Below are 19,443 nucleotides of genomic sequence, written 5' to 3' on the forward strand. Positions count from 1 at the left end.
GTGGCTCAGTGCCTAGTACATGTGAGGGACTGGGTTCCATCCTCAGCATTACAAAAAAATAAATATAGGGGCTGGGATTGTGGCTCAGTGTTAGAGTGCTCGCCTAGCACATGCGAGGCCCTGGGTTCATCCTCAGTATCACATAAAAATAAATAAATAAAATAAAAGTATTGTGTCCAACTACAATCAAAAAATAAATATTTAATAAATAAATAAATAAATAGATAAATAAATAGGGCTGGGGTTGTAGCTCAGTAGTAGAGGGCTTGCCTACCATGTGTGAGGCACTGGGTTCGATTCTCACACCATATATAAATAAATAAATATCCACTGAAAACTAAAAGAAAAAAATATAAATAAATACATAAAATAAAGGTATTGTGTCCGTGTACAACTAAAAAAATATTTTAAAAAAAAACAACAACAGGGGCTGGGGATGTGGCTCAAGCGGTAGCGCGCTCGCCTGGTATGCGTGCGACCCGGGTTCGATCCTCAGCACCACATACCAACAAAGATGTTGTGTCCACCGAGAACTGAAAAATAAATATTAAAAAAAAAAAAAAACACAACAACAGAAAAGAGGTCCAGGGTTGTAGCTCAGTGGTAGAGTGCTTACATAGTACATGTGAGGCACTGGGTTCAATCCTCAGCACCACATAAACAAATAAAGGTATTGTGTACATCCACAACTAAAAAAAAAAAACAAACCCAGAAAATATAGCATAATACCCAAGTGGAAAGGCATTAGTGTAGATTGAGAGCTCAGAGTAGTGTCAACATAAGGCTAACAAGGGGGAGTCCTTATCCACTATTAAGGATTACTCTGTAAAGTAATGACAAAACACTGAAGGTTTTAATCTAAGTGAGATACTAAGATCCAAAACAAACAAACAAAAATCGTCTGGCATTGCTATGAAAATGACATGCCAAATTGGAGGAGGAAGAAAAAATAAAAGTTAAAGGAAGGAGTCTCCCCAAAGTTGACAGTGGCAATGATAAAAGGCCAGGGCCAGGATGATGCAGGACCTTATTTAGTTTGTGATGAAGGTGGCCTCTCTGTAACATATCTTCTCCATAAAAGATGGCTGAGGCGGGAGGAACAGCCTCAACCACTCAGCAAGACCCTGTCTCCAAATAAAATATTAAAAAGGGCTGGGGATGTGGCTCAGTGGTTAAGCACTCCCAGGTTCAATCCTCAGTACCAAAAAAAAAAAAAAGTCTGTTAGGGTTCAGGAACCCTTTTTATATCAATGTCAAGCATACCACTTTGGGAAAGCCACATAGTTGTTTCTTTATTTAGATTTTTGGAAATGATTTTCCTCTGGGGCTAGAGAATGCCTCTTTCCTTTGATAACATAAGCATATAAGTAAGCATGCAAACACACACACACATACATTAGCCAATTTATAAAGTCTCCTCACCATTTGAAGAGGTAGAAATCGTAGAGCTTGATGGGACACCTCAGTGGATTCTCTGGATTTTCTGTCTGTTCTGCATACATGTCATCTGTAACTATAAAACACCCCCCCCCCGCCGCCACCACCACCATCACAGACCTGGCATAAGGACTGTCTTAGCTCAGGCCTAGATTAGGAACCACAGGTATTCAGCCATCCTATCTAGGAAATATTAGGTAGGAAGAGGAAAGGAATGAGGCATGAAATAACTAGGAAGGGAATAGGCTATCTTGTCCAGAGCTTCCCTGCTTCTAAGAGAAAAGTTTTTGGCTGGGGAAAAAGGAATGGAAAATTCCTACCCAGTAAAACCCCCCTCCACATTTATTACTAGCCCAGTAGATACAGGGTAAGGTGCCACCTTTCCTACCTTTCTGGCCAGTCTGATGTATCCCAAGGGCCTTCAGGTACCGGATACTCGTGCTTTTATCCTTGGGATTAGAGGGGTTCTTCTTTGTCTGTCGTAAGACTTTGGAGAAGGCCAGCTTCATGTGCTGGTCAACTGTCTTCAACAGGAAGTACCTGAACCACAAGTGAAAGCAAGGCAGAGGGTGCCAGACACCATGATTTACCCTACACCCATCTGTATTTCAGAGGAGCCCACACTCCCAGATCTGGGTAGGCCCATACCCAAACACTGTGGACAGTGGAGAAGCCACATAGAAATAGATAGTAGAGTTCTGAAAAGGCTGTTAGATTCGCTGGTCACCAAAAAAAAATGTAGTCAAGTGGGGCTGGAGGCTTTCAGTAGCTCAAGGTTCTCATAAATGTCACAGGAATTCAGAAGTCCTCCTTAAGTTTCCACCCACTTCACCAGGAAGAAGCCAGCAGAGGCCAAGTATGAACATTCTAGAAAACTTACTTGGTGTTAAAGAACATGAGGGTGGTCAATAGGGTGGAAGGGGAGTGCGCCCCAAGCTGCTTGCATTCCCATAGCATCTCCTCAGTCACATGGCTGGGCAGAACATAGCCTAGGAGGAACAGAATAATGCTAAAACAAATAGATGGAAGGAGGTACCAAAAAAGGCACGGGATGGGAGATGTGAGGTATATGGACCACAGGGACATAAGTCTTAAAAACAGAAGTCTCCCTGGGGTGTTGCAAAATAATTTGGAAAGGTTGTTAAAACATGGAGGGTCACAACCTATGTTTCTGAGGTGGAACCCAAAATGAACATTTATTTCTAACAAGTTCCAAGGTGATACTGCTGCTGCTCTGGGAATCACACTTTGAGAACCACTACCTCACATGATTACTGTTACTTGACAAATTCCTCTGTAATCCAAGGCTAATATAAGACAAAAGGATTGCCTTCAGATTCATGAATACATAAAACTATAAACCAAACATGCATACATGCTCTCTCTTCTCAAAGACAACTTACATTGTATTTTCAAGGTGTCGAAGGCCCAAAGACCTGGTAATGTATACCCCTCTTATTATCTATCATTTCTAGGAAGAAAGCCCATATCATCACTTCTATGGATAGAAAGAACACTGATATTTGAGCAATTTCAAGTTTTCGTTAAAAGGATAGGTGTAACTCTTAAGACCCAGGTTCACTGACAAATCTAGAGCTAGGCAGGGCTAAGGCCAATTTAGATATGTGGTGTCCCCCAAAAGCTCATGTGTGAGACAATGTAAGAAAATTTAGAATAAAGTAAAGGGAAGGGAATTTGGAAAATGGAAAGACAGTAGAATAAATTGGGTATAACCAATATATATATGTCAAAATACATTCTACTGTCATGTGTAACTAAAAAGAACAAATAAAAATTACAGAACAAAAACCCCCAAAAAACTAAAAAAAAGTTTAGAGGTAAATGATTGGGCTATGAGAATCTAATCAGTGCATTGATTAGATCCCCTGATAGAGATTAACTGGGTGGTAAATATAGGCAGGCAGGGTATGGCTGGAGGAGGTGGGTCATTGCAGCTGTGGCTTTGGGCTTTATATTTCATTATGGTGAGAACTCTTTCTGCTCTGTGGTGAGAACTCTTTCCACCCACTTCAACAAGGAAGAAGCCAGCAGAGTCCAAGTGCTTTTTTCCACCACACACTTCTGCCATGGTGTTCTGACTTATCTCAGGCCCAGAGGAATAGAGTCAGCCATCTCTGAACTGAGAACTCTGAAATTGTGAGCCCCTAACTAAACTTTACCTCCTCTAATTATTTCTGTCAGGTCTTTTGGTCACAGCTACAAAAATCTGACTAAAACACCAACAGTATGAACAAGAACCCTGGGCAGCCAGGACTGCACTAAAGAAAGATAACTATGGGTTTTACCATCAAGCTACCTTCATTTGCTCAATTCAACAACTACAAGTGTTTGTGCACTGAGGGTATAGTAGTGTGTAGCAGACACAGCATTTTCCTACAGGGTTTCAGGATTCTCCAGACAGTGAAAGTTACGCTTCCTGGAAGCAGAAAAGGAAGACTCTGCACAATACAGTCCACTGTCTATTCTTCCCACAGGCAAAACTTTGACCATGTAGTGTGTACTTCTCTCCAGTGCTGTTTTTGTCCACTGTTTGGCTACTTAGTGGTATAGCAACAATGGGAAGAACTTTCTTGCTCTTGGACATATTTGAAGCATCCAAGATGTAGGATAAGCAACACAACACAGCTTCTCTCAGGAAAAGCTATTTCCCTAGGAGTAACTCCTGCCACAGCTTGGTATATTTTTCTCTTCCTTCACTCAGCCACATACCTCCTCTAGTGGCATTTCTATAACATTATTTTATTCCCAACAACAAACTTTAAAATTAATTTTATATTCAGGATGCTGAAGCAGGACAATCTGAAGTTCAAGTCCAGCAACCTCAGCAACTGAGGGACCCTTTACAAAAATAAAGAATTAGAAAGGGATAAGGATGTAGCTCAGGATAAAGAGCCCCTGGGTTCAATCCCCAGTACCAATAAATAAATAAACAAATAGATAAATAAAATATACTTTAATGGCTAAGAACCAGGATTCCTGGCTAAGAACAAGGAGACATGGAAAACAAAATTATATAAGCCTTACAGATTTGATTCTCAACAGCAAGCATAAAAATGATGTATTTTATCTTTAAAACTTTTTATTTTATCTTTTAAAACTTTAAAACTTCTGCCTACTGAAGGGCACAGACACAATGACCAGTGCAGGAGCAATGAGCATCCCTAACATCCAAAATGTGTATTGAAATACCTTATCCCACTAAAAGCAACCAGTTTCATAGAGAACTGATGGATTTTACAATGGAACAATAAGTGTTTGAAAAATGAAATGTTCTGTCAAAGTAAGGAAGTTGCTGGCTATGGCAATGTACACCTGTAATCATAGCTATCCATGAGGTCAAGGCAGAAGGATCACAAGTTCAAGGCTAGTCAGGGCAAACTGGTAAGACCCTATCTCCAAATAATAAAAAAGAAAAGGCTGGGGATATATCTCAGTAGTTCAGCACCCCTGGGTTCACACACACACACACACACACAGAGAGAGAGAGAGAAAGAGAGAAAAAGAGAGAGAGAGAGAGAGAGAGAGAGAGAGAGAGAGAGAGAGAGAGAAGAAAAGAAATGAAGGGAGTAATCAACAACTACTAGAATTAATATAGGTACCAACCTAAAGATAATCCAATTGGCCAAAGATAGAACAGTCTGCACATCAATAAAAATAACTGCAGTGGACTGAATCATATCAAATTATCAAATATTTAAATGCATGAGTTCACAATGATTCTTAAAAAACAGATAAAAAAAACCTTAATTTTACATTACTGGGAAGTGGGAAAGCTGGTGAACTAACTCATTACGGTGAAAACTGATAAGCAAATAAAGAAAATTTCTAAAGCCTTTATTCTGCTTTACCCACACAATGTGGACTGCTAGCAATCCAGAAATTGGAGTGACAAAGTCTTTTTGTGTGTGTGTGTGTGTGTGTGTGTAGTACTAAGGGCAGAACCCAAGAACACTACCACTGAGCTTATATGCCTGGCCTTTTAATTTTTTTTTTTTATTATTTAGCATTTGCTTATTATTTTGGCATTGGGGATTGAAACTAGGGCCACTCAACCACTGAGCCACATCCCCAGCCCTTTATATTTTTTATTTTGAGACAAGGTCTCACTAATTTATTTAGGGCCTTGCTCACTGGTCTGGACCTTGAAATCCTCCTGCCTCAGCCTTCAGAGCCACTCGGATTATAGGTGTATGTCATCATGCCCAGTTTATTTTAAAAATTTTGAGACAGCATCTTGCTAATTTGCCCAGACAACTTGTAATCCTCCTGCCCTTGCCTCCTAGTGTAAGCCATCATGTTTGGCTTTCTAGTTGTTTTTAAAAATTATGATAGTGTCCCTGTGGTATGTCAAAAACACTTTTCAACACATTAAAAAAATTTATAGATAGGGTTTTGAGTATATAGTTCAGTGGTAGAGCTCTTTCCCAGCATGAATGAGGTCCTGGATTCAATTGCCAAGAACCACCCCTGACCTCCCCCCAAAAAAAACTGAAAATAAATATCTATGGATAGAATGTCTGGAATTTCCTTCAAACTAGCATAGGAAGAAAAGCTCAGGAAATAATGTCAAGAGTTAATAAATGGAATAAGAATTGTAATGCATTCCGCTGTCATGTATTTAAAAAAATAAAATCAATTAAAAAATTGGAAAAAAAAGAGTTAATAAATGGGACAGGCATAGTGGCAGTTTAATGAAGAAAGTATGTTTCCAGCACCATTTGTTGAAAACACTACCCTTTCTCCATTAAACTGCCTTTCTCCTTTTTGTCAGTTAAATTTACCATACTTGTGTGATTCTACTTCTTAAGTTTCTCATTCTCTCATTCTGTTTCATTAATTTTTGTATGTAGGGGGCAGTGCTAGGAACTGAACTCAGTGGTGCTCTGCCACTGAGCTACATGCCCAATCCTCTTTATTTTTTATTGTGAGACAGGGTCACTAAATTACTCAGGCTGGCCTCAAACTTGTGATTCTCCTATCTATGCCTCCTGAGTACCTGGGATTACAGACACAAACCACCCCCACCTGGCTTATTTGACTATTATTTACCAAAAACCTGCACACAAATGTTTATAGCATCTTTATTCAAAACTGCCAAAACCTGGAAGAAATAAAGAGAACATGTCTCTCAGAAGAATGGATAAACTATGGTTTGTCCACACAATGGAATATTCTATGCTAAAAAGAAAATGAGCTATCAAGCCATGAAAAGACTAACTTTAAATGTATATTGATAACTGAAAGAAATAAATCTGAAAAGATTATATATTGAATTATTCCAAATATATGACATTCTAGAAAAGACAAAACTGGCAATAGGAAAAAGATCATTGGTTGTCAGGGACTGGGGGCAAGGAAGGGAAGGAAGGCAGAATAGAATGCACAGGCAGATAACAGGGATTTTATTTGTGTGTGTGTGTGTGTGTGTGTGTGTGTGTGTGTGTGTGTGTGTGTGTGTGTGGAGGGGGTACCAGGTTTGAACCCAGAGGTGTTTAACCTCTGACCCATATTCTCAGCCCTTTTTTAGATTTTATTTAGAGATAGGGTCTCACTGAGCTGCTTAGGGCCTCACTAAGTTGCTGAGGCTGGCTTTATTTAACCTGCGATCCTTAGGCTTAGGCACCCGAGCTGCTGGAATTACAAGCCTGTGCGACCACAACCAGCAAGAGAAGGGATTTAAGACAGGGAAACATTCTGTATTGATACTATAGTAGTAGATTCATGCTTTCAGACATTTATGAAAACCAACAGCACTGCAACACAATGAGTAAGCCCTAATATAAACTATAAACTTTAGATAATAATAATGTATATTAGTTCAAATTTTAACAAATGTACCATGCTAATGTAACACTATTAATATAGGGGAAATTACATGAGGGTGAGGCAGCACAGAGAAAGTTTCTATACTGTTTTCTAAAATTCTTTGACACCTAAAACAGCTCCAAAAAATTATGGATCCAGGGAACAACAGGACACCTCTAAGGGCCCTGCAAGTCCAGATTGAGAGGACCCTAAAGAACAAGAAGCCAACCAGTATACGTTCTACAAAGAGGATGGTCACTGGCAAAGGGCATGTTTCTTATGGTTCCAAAGAAAGCTACATGTGGTCAGCAAGAACTCAATCCATCCTGACAGATGGCACACTGGTAGAGGAAGGCTGAAGAACCAATAGGCTTTTCAAAAGTTCCCAAGAGCTATCCTTGAGGAATCACAGCTGCCTCTTAAGAGTAGATGTCAGGGCTGGGGATGTGGCTCAAGCGGTAGCACACTCGCCTGGCATGTGTGCGGCCCGGGTTCGATCCTCAGCACCACATACAAACAAAGATGTTGTGTTCGCCGATAAATGAAAAATAAAAAATTCTCTCTCTCTCCTCTCTCTACCCCTCTCTCACTCTCTCTTTAAAAAAAAGAGTAGATGTCAATTTTGACCAAATTGGTCTTTTTTTATTTTTTTATTTTTTTTATTTTAGTTATGGGCGGACACAACATCTTTGTTTGTACGTGGTGCTGAGGATCGAACCCGGGCCGCACGCATGCCAGGCGAGCGCGCTACCGCTTGAGCCACATCCCCAGCCCCCCAAATTGGTCTTTTTTAAAAATTTTTACCGAGTGCTTCACATGTGCAACACAAGTACTCTACCACTGAGGCACAACCCTAGCCCCCAAGTTGGTCTTAAACATCTGGCAGGAGAGCAATTTATGTGGACTTTTTTGGGGGGAGGTACTGGCAATTGAACCTAGAGGTGCTTAACCACTAAGCACATCCCCCAGTCATTTTTTTTTTTTAATATTTATATCTTTTTAGTTCTTGGTGGACACAACATCTTTGTTGGTATGTGGTGCTGAGGATCGAACCCAGGCCGCATGCATGCCAGGCGAGCGCGCTACCGCTTGAGCCACATCCCCAGCACCCCCTAGTCATTTTTATATTTTATTTAGAGACGGTCTTGCTGAGTTGCTTACCGTCTCTCTAAATTGCTGAGGCTGGTTTTAGTCCAGCAATCCTCAGCACTACATAAAAATAAATAAATAAAGGTATTGTGAACTCATGATCCTCGTTGCCCTGCCTCCTTAAGTAGCTATTACAGGCACATGCTACCATACGCAGCATAGGTGGACATTTAAAAGGCAAGAAAACTTATTATTTTTTTTAATCTAACTTCAGATATACACTTGTGTCAGCCCTACCAAAAGTAAAGCTGGAGGCTATAAAGGAAGAGTGGGAGTACCTAAGAACAACTACTTCAAAGGACTCCAGTTTTAAGTTTGTTCTGAGTCAATTTGAGCCTGATCTGATAGACCTACAAGTCTTCCTAATTTCCTACAAAGATAACTTAGATCTGTTTTTCACTGATAGTATTATCTAGCCCCGATATTTATTCCTCAGATTAGTTTAAAAGATGCAATGTGGCACACAAAAGGCCTAACTAACTTTGCCAGTAGAGTCCTAAATGACACAGTTAAAGGGATGCCTCTACTGAACATAGGGGTAATACTAATGAAAAAGCTATTTTACAGAAATAAGATGACATTAAATATCTTTTAACTACATCTCAAATGGACACCATTATAAAAACTAAATATTGAATATATTTCTAACAACTCTACTCAAATGCTTTAAATGGCCTCCTCACAAATCAATGGCATGCTGGATCCCATCTTAAGCTTTTGCTTAAGGTTTTTTTTTTTTTTTTTTTTTTTTTTTAAAGAGAGAGTGAGAGAGGGGGGGGGGAGAGAGAGAGAGAGAGAATTTTTAATATTTATTTTTTAGTTCTCGGCGGACACAACATCTTTGTTGGTATGTGGTGCTGAGGATCGAACCCGGGCCGCACGCATGCCAGGCGAGCGCGCTACCGCTTGAGCCACATCGCCAGCCCTTGCTTAAGGTTTTAATGAGTTACTGTCTTCATGGTTTTCAGAAAATGGCTGAAATACTGATTGCTTTCGTGTTAACTGTTTACAAAACAAGTAAAGCATTACTGTCTTGTTTACTGTTGTCCTAACATGATTCCTGCCCAGACCCACCAAATGCCAGCATGGACCTCTAGGTTGCTCTGATGCTAAATACCCTCAATTATCCATGCCCCACCTGATAGAGAGCAAGAACTTCAGGTCAATTCCACACAACTTTACCCTCTCTCAGTAGGAAGCAGCTTGGAGATGTCACACCCATTTTTCCATAGAAATGGAATGTAGAAATTGACAGTGGGGAAATGTAAAAATGGTCTACTTTGTGCTTTGAATACAGTTCTTGCTGCTCTGTCACTGCAACTTATTTTTTAAACCAGACATGTTTCTTTTTCTTCCTCTCCCTCTCTCCCTCCCCCTCTCTAATCTGAGGCAAGGGAAAGGATTACCATTCTTCCCCACCCCAGATAGTAATCTGTCCTTGAGCATAGACCCACCACAGGAGAGAAGTAATTCAGATTTCAGGGATGGCACCAGAAGATCTAAGAAATGACTATCTCCCAAATTAACAAGCAAATCACAACTCCCTATGTAGAACATATGAAATGTAGTCTTTAATTACCTCTTTAAAAACTGTTACTGGGCTGGGGTTGTGGCTCAGTAGTAGAGTGCTCGCCTAGCATGTGTGAGGCCCTGGGTTCAATCTTCAGCACTCCATAAAAATAAATAAAATAAAGATATTGTGCCCAGCTAAAAAATAAATATTTTTAAAAAACCCTGTTACCCTTAATTGCCAGAATTACAGCCTCTGAGACAGGCATCCCCTGTTCCATCTTTGCTGGCAAAGTAATAGAACTTTTTCTCAAAAATAAATAAAGAAATATTTATTTATAAGATTATGTTCTACAGCTGAAATGGTTCTTAAAATTTTTGAGTAGGGGGTGCAGTTGTGCTGGGATCAAAACCAGGGCCTTCGCATGATAGGTAAGTGTTCTGCCATTGAGCGCTATTCCCAGCACTATTCCCAGCCCCTTTCAATTCTCTTTCTCGCTTGTGTCCTTTTTTTGTGCGTGTGTGTATGGTTCTAGGGATTGAACCCAGGGGCACTTTATCTCTGAGCTACATCCCCAACCCAGCCCTTTTTATTCTGAGACAGGGTCTAAGTTGCTCAGGTTGGCCTCAAACATGCAGTCCTCCTGTCAGACTCCTGAGTTTCTAGGATTACAGGAATATGCCACCATATCCAGCTATGTCTTGAGATAGGGTATCACTATGTTGTCCAGGCTGACCTGAACTCCTGGGCTCAAGTAATCCTCTCCAGTAGCTGGGACTATAGGCATGAGCTACTGCACCCAGCTATGATTCTGACTTTAATAATAACACCTCCCACCCCCATTCTGGAGAATAAGCTCAGGAGCATTTTACCACTGAACTAAATCCTCAGACATTTTTATTTTTTATTTTGAGACAGGTTTCACTAAGTTGCCATACTGAACTCAAACTTGCCATCTTCCTGCACTAGCTTCCTGAGTAGCTGGAATTTTAGGCATGTACCACCACACCTGGTCAATCAATAAATTTTAATAGAAAAATAAAAATAAAAAACATAGAAACCACTCCACTAGTTTCGCATGTCTCTGGGTCCTTTGCCACACTGGGACTAACAGAATTCTCTGAAGAGCAATGCCCCTTCTGATATCAGGCAAAGCAGCACCAAGGCCAATACTGTTGCCTGGGATTTATAAGTCCCATGGCCCCTTACTATAATCATAGCCAGCCACAGAAACTGCCTTTTTTTTTTCCTTCCAGGTACTGGTGATTGAACACTTAAACCACTAAGCCACATCCTCAGCCCTTTTTATTTCTTATTTGAGACAGGGTCTCACTAAGTTGCTAAGGCCTCACTAAATTACTGAGGCTAGTCTCAAAACTTACAATCTTTCTGCCTCAGCCTCCAGAGTTGATGGGATTATATGAGTGTGCCACCACATTTGGTGCAAAACAGCCTATGTTTTAAAATTCAAATGGGAAAAGGGTCCAAAGACTTACCAAGTGGAGTGACCCGAGGCTGAACATCCTTCAGAACTTCGTGGAGCCACTCGGTGAATCGAACATAATAAAGATCGGAGAAAATGTCATCTACCCTTCCATTTTCAAAAAGATACTAAAACGTAAAACAATGAAAGTTATTGGTTGTTTCTTGAATAAACTTTTGGGAGAAATAAACATTTTTCCACTAGCACCCTACCTCTCTCTACCACAACAAAACTGTCCAGTCTATCTAACAGTGTAATCCAAATCATGTGAACTGATTCCCACAACATTATAGAGTTAGATCAATGATGATTTTCTGAATGTTATTTTACCTAAGCAAGGTATCGTCTGTGGTAACAAAATGATGAATAAGCTCTGAGGACAGCCCCTTACTAGTATATTATTTAAATAATAGATATATAGCTTTTAACTTGGGGCTCAGTTTTCTTGTCTATAAATGGAGATGACTATACCTTTCTTTTTCTTTTTTTTTTTTAATGTATTTATTTTTTTTAGTTGCAAGTGGACACGATATCTTTGTTTTATTTTTACGTGGTGCTAAGAATCGAACACAAGGCCTCACACATGCTAGGTGAGCACGCTACCACTTGAGCCACATCCCCAACCTGACTATACCTTTCTTTTAAGACTGGGTATAGCATAAGTGAAGAGATCATGTAATGTTATTCACATGGTATCTGGGTTAGGGCCAGAAAGAAACAGGAACAAAGTGGGAGGCAGGCTTTTCTCAGGACCAGCCACCAAATTCCCAAACAAGTAAGTCCTACTCAATCTTATTATGAATTCTCCAAAAGACTTCAAATACTAAAAAAGGCTTCCCAAACTGCCAATCTGAGCTCCTATTTTATGCTTCACATTATGTGTCCTAAAAGTCTAACAATATTCACATACAATTCTAATCAGACTTCTTCAAATAATTGCTTTGTGTTAACATAGTATTAATGTGAAAAGCTATGTTAGCACCAGACTTTGTTCTAAATAAGTTACTTTTTAATAAAAACAATGTTCATTTTAACAGAAAAGTGTAAAATGCTTTGTGATTAAAAAAAAAAAGCTACTAAGGTAATAACCAAATAATTTAATAGAAGTTTTGCTAGATGGTAGGATTTTAGATGTTTGCTTATTTTATGGTCTAAAGTGAACATTTAGGTCTTTTTTTCCTTTTTCTTCTTTATTTTCTTTTGTGATGCTATGCTGGGGAGGAAACTCAGGGCCTGGTGCATGCTAGCCAAATGCTCTAGATCACTAATATTTAGGTCTTTGCAATTAAAACAGTTTATTTTAAAACTCATTATATAGCTAAAAAACAATTTATTTTCACTTCTAGTCATTTTACTAAACTTGACTAATCAGCAAACACGAAATGGGAACAGAGCTTAAAAATACTTCTATGTAAAGGTGCGTCCTACCTTTTGAATACACAAGAAAATATAGTAGAGCACATCCGGATCATAGGGTTCACCATCTCCATTTCGAGCTTCCCGTGTCATTAGACAGAGGCCATAATTCAACTCAGCCACAGCAGAGGAGATGAGATCTTCCTGGAATCGCAGCAATTGGCGTCCTATAACACAAGTCTCAAAGGTGAGTGGGAGTCTGGGTATAGGTGTCTCTTTATTGGGTACTCATTTTCCTGAAAGGAGGGCTCAGAGAATCAGGTTGCTGGTACAGGAATGTTCATTTCTATTTATGATCAAAACCGGCCTACTAAGGCAGTAATCATATATAATATTACACCAAGGGTTTCTTTATTATAACCTGCCTCATTTCACATATATCCCCCAAATTATTACTAGGATCAAGAAGTAAAAGCGGGAAAAAAAAAAAAAAAAAAAAAAAAACAGAATCCACTCTGTAACATGGGAAAGTATATAAATCTAATGGCAAAGAAGGGCATTGAAAACACTCAGTGGGCTCATGTTTTTTCCTAAAAGTCACTTTGCTCTGGTCTGCTACATTGACTCTAGAAAGCCATGTATATAAAAATGCTTGGTTTTAGGCAAACCCCACAAATCATGATCATCTGTACAGGGTCAGGCTTGCTTGCTGATAGTCACAATGCAGCATACTATTTAAGAGGGTGCTCTCTACAGAGCCAGAGGACACCAGTTACTATAGTCCTGTTATTTAGATTATAGACATCTCCCATCTTCCCCAAACACTCACTCCCAATGGGTGCCAATCTATTCTGAGCATCCTTTTCTAGTTCAGCATTCTTGGTCTGGGCCCAGCTTTTCCATACTTCAAGCCCTTCTTCTGGTTTCAAAGAATTTGGAAGCAGAAGTTCTGGGGAAGGCTGTGGCTGTGACTGTGGTTCAACTTCAGCAACCTGGACAGTTTGAGCCTATGAGAGGAAAACCATCAGAATGTGTTAATACTATTGTACATTAGGTCCTTTAGCAAATTTCCAAGAAAGTATTAAATTCATTTAACTAAAAAAAAAAAATCTCTTTGCCAGGCACAGTGGCACATGCCTATAATCCCAGAGACAAGAAACTAAGATAGGAGGATTGCAAGTTTGAGGCCAGCCTAAGTAATTTAGCAAGACCCTGTCTCAAGATATAAAATAAAAGGACTAAGGAGGTAACTCAATGATAAAGCATTCCTGGGTTCAATTCCTCGTACCAAAAGAACCAAACAAATAAACAACAACAACAACAAAAAAAAACCCTCTATTCTTATTGTTCTACCTTGAAGTAGCTTTGGGTACTTATTCTTGGGACAGCAAAGGCAACTGAAATAGGCTTCTCAGCCTTGGCTGCACTTTGAGTACTTTATTTAAAAACAACAATACCCTGGCTAACCCTAGAATATGTCTCTGGAACCTAGGTATCAATACTTCTAAAACTACAAATAAAAAGTTAATTCCCTATCCAGAGACTGAGGCAGGAGAATTCCTAGTTCAAGGCCAGTCCGGGAAATTTAATAAGACCTGTCTCAAAATTAAATAAAAAAAAAAGATTTTTTTTTGAAGGGTTGGGATACAGAATGCCCCTGGATTCAGTACCAGGATGGACAAGGGAATGGAGGGAGCACATTCTGATTGAAAAAATCTGGGATGTGATTCAAGATTGTGCCTTTCTAACAAATTTCCAATTAGAATCAAGGTTGCTACTCTGCAGATCTTACTTGCAATAGCATATGTGCCAAGTACTGAGGCTTAAACTTAGCTGCACCTTAAAATCCTCAGGACTACATTTTGAGAGTATCTACAACTGTGTCTTATTCCAACAGATTGAACTTTATAGTTGTTCTAAGGTGAAGGCATGATGTTAACATTTTTTTTTTTCCTTTTTTTTTTGGTGATGCTGGGGCTTGAACCCAAAACCTTGCACTTGCTATGCAAGGGCTCTACTCCTAAACTATATCCCCAATATCCTCCTTTTATTTTTTCATTTTGAGACAGTCTTACTAAATTGCTCAGGCCAACCTAAAACTTATGACCCTCCTACCTCAGATGGGATTAAAGGCATGCACTACCACACTGGGCCTCTGGCATTGTTTGTTCCTCTTTTTTTTTTTTTTTTAACAGGGTCTTGCCTAGTTGCTAAGGCTGGCCTCAAACTTTCAACACTCCTGCCTCAGCCTCCTCAGTTGCTGTGATAATAGGTGTACACCACTAAGCAAGGACCACTATCAAGAAACACAATAAATTAGTGGTGTTGTCTCCTCTGCCATTGTAAGATGTAAGACAGGACAATTGTTACGGTTTTTCTAGCTATAAGGTTCTAATTTTTCCATGCTTCTTCTGAAATTAAGATTCTCACACTCATAAGGACATAATCCATTTTATAAAAACAGGAGACAACATTACACCTTCTTCCTTTCAAAGCAAGAATGGCCCCACCATCAATGGTCTGACAGCCAAGCCACATGGAAAAGAGACGGAGTATCATTCTCAGTCACAATCCCCAAAAGGTTAGATGGACACAAAGATGCCAAGTGCAGGTTTCTGTTTTTGGTTTTTTGGGGGGAGGGTACTAGGGATTGAACTCAGGGGACTCAACCACTGAGCCACATCCCCAGCCCTATTTTGTATTTTATTTAGAGACAGGGTCTCACTGAGTTGCTTAGTGCCTCGCCATTGCCGAAACTGGTTTGAACTCTTGATCCTCCTGCCTCAGCCTCCTGAGCAACTGGGATTACAGGTGTACACCACTGCGTCGGGCACAAGTGTAAGTTCTTGGGTCTCATACATACTATACCTCTGTTTTCTGATCAAATCCCCTTGAGTTCAGAAATTTTATGCCACAATCAACACCTCCCTTACTCAAAGGGCTGAGGAATATGAAAAAATCATTCCAATTGAAGGCAAAAATAGTTTCTACATGACACAAATTTGCTTACCAACAAATAAAATTCTATTAGCTTTGATAAGATACTTTTAAATGGGGAAATAGAACAATACAGTTTTTGATGTTATGTATCAAGCCTCAAGAAAACGTCCATGTTTTGACCTGGAACTCTATCCTAAGGAAATCACCAATATTTTATGTATCAAGATGCATAAGGGGGTTGGGGCTGTGGCTCAGCGGTAGTGCACTTGCCTGGTATGTGTGAGGCACTGGGTTCGATCCCTCAGCACCACATATAAACAAATACATAAAATAAAGATGTATCAACAATTTAACAACAAAAAAAAAAGATGCATAAGATGGCTGGGCATGGTGGCACACACCTGTAATCCTAGAGACTTGGGAGGCTTGAGGCAGGAGGATCACAAGTTCAAAGCCAGCCTCAACAACTTAGTGAGATCTTATCTCAAAATAAAAAATAAAGCTGCCCAAGAAGAAGCTGAATATCTCCTTCCAGCTACTGGCTGCCAGAAACTCATTGAAGTGGATGATGAATGCAAACTTTGTACTTATCATGAGAAGTGTACTGCCACAGAAGTGTACCGCCACTGCGGGCTGGCGTTATAGCTCAGTGTTAGATCAAGTGCCTAGCATATGTGAGGCACTGCTGCTGATGCTCTGGGTGAAGAATAGAAGGATTATGTGGTCCTAATCAGTGGCAGGTACCACAAACAAGGTTTCCTCATGAAACACAGTGTTGTGACCCATGGCTGTGTTTGCCTGCTACTGAATAAGAGGCATTCCTGTATAGACCAAGGTGAACTGGAGAGAGGAAGCACAAATCTGTTTGAGGTTGCACTGTGAATGCCAATCTGAGCATTCTCAACTTGGTTATTGTAAAAAAAAAAAAAAAGAGAGAGAAGGATATTCCTAGACTTACGGATACTACTGTATCTCATAGGCTGGGACACAAAAGAGCTAGGTAGAATCTGCAAACTTTTCAATCTCTCTAAGGAAAATGATGACTGCCAATGTGTTGTCAGAAAACCTTTAAACAAAGAAGGTAAAAAAAACCCAGGACCGAAGCACCAAAGAAGATTCAGTGTCTCCTTATTCCATGTATCCTGCAACACAAGCGCCCATGTATTGTTCTGAAGAAACAGTGTACTAAGAAAAATAAGGAACAGGCTGTAGAATATGCCAAATTTTTGGCCAAGAGAACGAAAGAGGCCGAAGAAAAGCGCCAGGAACAGACTGCCAAGAGATGTGGACTGTCCTCTCTGCAAGCTTCTACTTCTGAGACTAGTCAAAAATAAGAGTTTTTAAGAGTAGCAAATAAGATCAGACCTTCAAAAATAAATAACTAAAACATACAAAGGGATGGGGATGTGGCTCAGTGGTAAAGTGCCCTGGGTTCAATCCCCAGTATCCAGAAAAAGAAAAGAAATAATGATGAATTGCCTTCTAATCAAGGTGTACATCTGATACTAAAAAGCTGTTTGCATTAAAGAAAAATCTAAATTATAAATTAATGTGAGCGGGCTGGCGTTATAGCTCAGTGTTAGATCAAGTGCCTAGCATATGTGAGGCACTGGGTTCGATTCTTAGCACCATATACAAATAAATAAAAATAAAGGTCCATCAACAACTAAAAAAATATTTTAAAAAAACTAACGAGAGGGTCCAACAAAAGGGACCAATTAGGCAAATTAGTCCCTCAGCGCTCTACCACTGAGCCACAACCTCAGCCCCAAAATACCTCAGTTTTATATATTTGATCAATTCAACAAACATGTTAGCAAAGTTTTGTCTTAGGCTCAAGAGTACAGAAATGCATTAAACCACAGCCTGGGGCAAAGAATTGACTGACTCTGTAGTGATTTGAACAAAAACCCTAGTATGCGTTTTTCTTGACTCCAGTGGCTATTCTAGAAGTCATTAAAGAAAACCTTTGCTCCAAGACATGTGAGTACCTGTAATCCCAGCAGTTTAGGAGGATGAGGCAGGAGGATTACAAGTTTAAGACCAGACTTAGAACCTTAGGAAGGCCCTGTCTCAAAAGTAAAAACAAATAAAAAGGGCTGAGGCTGGTAAAGTGCCCCTGGGTTCAATACCCAGTATCAAAGATGGGATGGGGTGGGAAGGGGCATGACGACAAATGGGCCCATTTTCTAGCCACAAGATGTCACTGCTCACCCAGACAAGAACAGATTCAGACAGGAGTCAATAAGAAAACTGAAGCTGAACACAGCGGCTTAATTAATGAAGAAGCTGAGGCAGAAAGATCACTTATATCCAGGAGTTCTATGCCAGTCTGGGCATCAGTGATTCTCCATTTTTTGGGGAAAAAAAATGATGGGAAACAAGTAGAGCCCTCTTGTGCAGATAGTACTTTTAAGAACTCCCAAGAAAAAAAAGAATAAAGCAGAGAAATGGAACAACAGATGGAGGTGGATATCAGATCAAAAGAAAGTTTTACCATAAATCTGGTTTTAAGAAAAGAAAATATGAAAGCTTTCATAAAAGGTTATTGCCCTCCTCAATCCAAGGCAGCACAGAGCACAACACTGTTACCAGCTCTCCTTAGGATTCAACTCATAAAACATATCTATTTTCTCCTTGCGTTCTAAATGATCCTAAGGTAAAGGAGCCTGGGTTGTTAACTTTATTCCCCAACACATAGCCCAAAGCCTGATAAGAAAAGGAGAGGCTTATTTGTGATCTATACAAACACACTCACCTTTCCCTTGTGATGGGTATTCTCAGTTTTTCTGATAATAAAACTGACATAAATTCCTGTAAGATTGCTAAAAGAGAGACTCTGAAGAACACTAAACTCCAGAAAAGAGCTTCTCATACTAGAAGGCCTAGACAGATAAATTACAGAGAAAAATAAGCTCCAAAGAAAGCCTCACCTGCAATTGAACCATTAGGTTAAAGAAAGCTTTATGAACAAAAGCTGAGCAGAGCTGCATTACAAATCTTCTGATTCTATATACCTCTGCTTGATTGCTCTTGTCACATTACCCAGAAATTTCAGATTTCGTACCACAGATCAGATCTAATCCAACTCTTCACTTTGAAAAGACATCACTCCCCTTCCTCTATCCTAACTCCTCTCGCATGGTTCCTCTTTTATGTTGCCTTTGGCAATGTCCTTTTGGTTCATCTCTGTATTTATGATGTTCCATTCTTCTTACAGCTTAGATGCTGTAAATTATTTTCCAAAGACACCACTGTTTACTTTTTTTTTTTTTTGGCAGTATTAGGGATTGAATGGGTGATTGAAAGCTACACCTTTAGCCTTTTTATCTTCAGACACAGTCTCCCTAAATTCCTCAGTCTGAACTTGTGATCCTTCTGTTTCAGCCCCTCCTGAGTAGCTCTGTTAACTTTTAACCTAGAATTTCTGAATTTCCAATTTGTTTATGTATCATGTTGTCATTCTTAATTACGCTGCCTTATAAATAATTCAAAAGAAAAGAAATCATGAATTCCTTTTTTTTTTTTTTTTTTTTGTGGTACTGGGGATCAAACCCAGGGCCTTATACTACTAGGCAAGCACACTCAAGCACTTTTCCACTAAACTACATCACCAGCCCTTTTTTCCAAAAATATTGAGACAAGAACTCAGTAAATTGCCTGTCTGACCCTGATCTTGTGATCCTTCTTCCTCAGTCTCTGAGTAGCTGGGATTAAAAGCATGCACCAGTGCTCCAGGTTT

At 39.6% G+C, this 19,443-nt stretch overlaps 1 protein-coding gene and 1 pseudogene across 4 annotated transcripts in view; one reads left to right on the forward strand and one right to left on the reverse strand.

Moving 5' to 3' along the window:
• The window catches only part of Qrich1 (glutamine rich 1), a 47,955-nt gene that overhangs the window by 2,058 nt on the left and 26,454 nt on the right, over window positions 1–19,443 (reverse strand). For 3 of the 4 annotated variants that reach the window (XM_005326899.5, XM_005326900.4, XM_013359433.4), the window contains 6 exons: window positions 13,591–13,768; window positions 12,834–12,988; window positions 11,419–11,533; window positions 2,318–2,426; window positions 1,826–1,977; window positions 1,423–1,513 (listed from right to left, as the gene is read on the reverse strand). In XM_005326899.5, coding sequence (XP_005326956.1) covers window positions 1,423–1,513; window positions 1,826–1,977; window positions 2,318–2,426; window positions 11,419–11,533; window positions 12,834–12,988; window positions 13,591–13,768 — 800 coding nt within the window. Of the gene's footprint in view, window positions 1–1,422; window positions 1,514–1,825; window positions 2,427–11,418; window positions 11,534–12,833; window positions 12,989–13,590; window positions 13,769–19,443 lie in introns of those variants that run through there. The other variant, XM_078043167.1, reaches the window with a different exon arrangement.
• LOC120884029 (small ribosomal subunit protein eS6 pseudogene) lies at window positions 15,348–17,035 on the forward strand (annotated as a pseudogene).

Source organism: Ictidomys tridecemlineatus, chromosome 3 (genome assembly GCF_052094955.1).
Source record: "Ictidomys tridecemlineatus isolate mIctTri1 chromosome 3, mIctTri1.hap1, whole genome shotgun sequence".
In the NCBI taxonomy this organism is placed as follows: Eukaryota; Metazoa; Chordata; class Mammalia; order Rodentia; family Sciuridae; genus Ictidomys; species Ictidomys tridecemlineatus.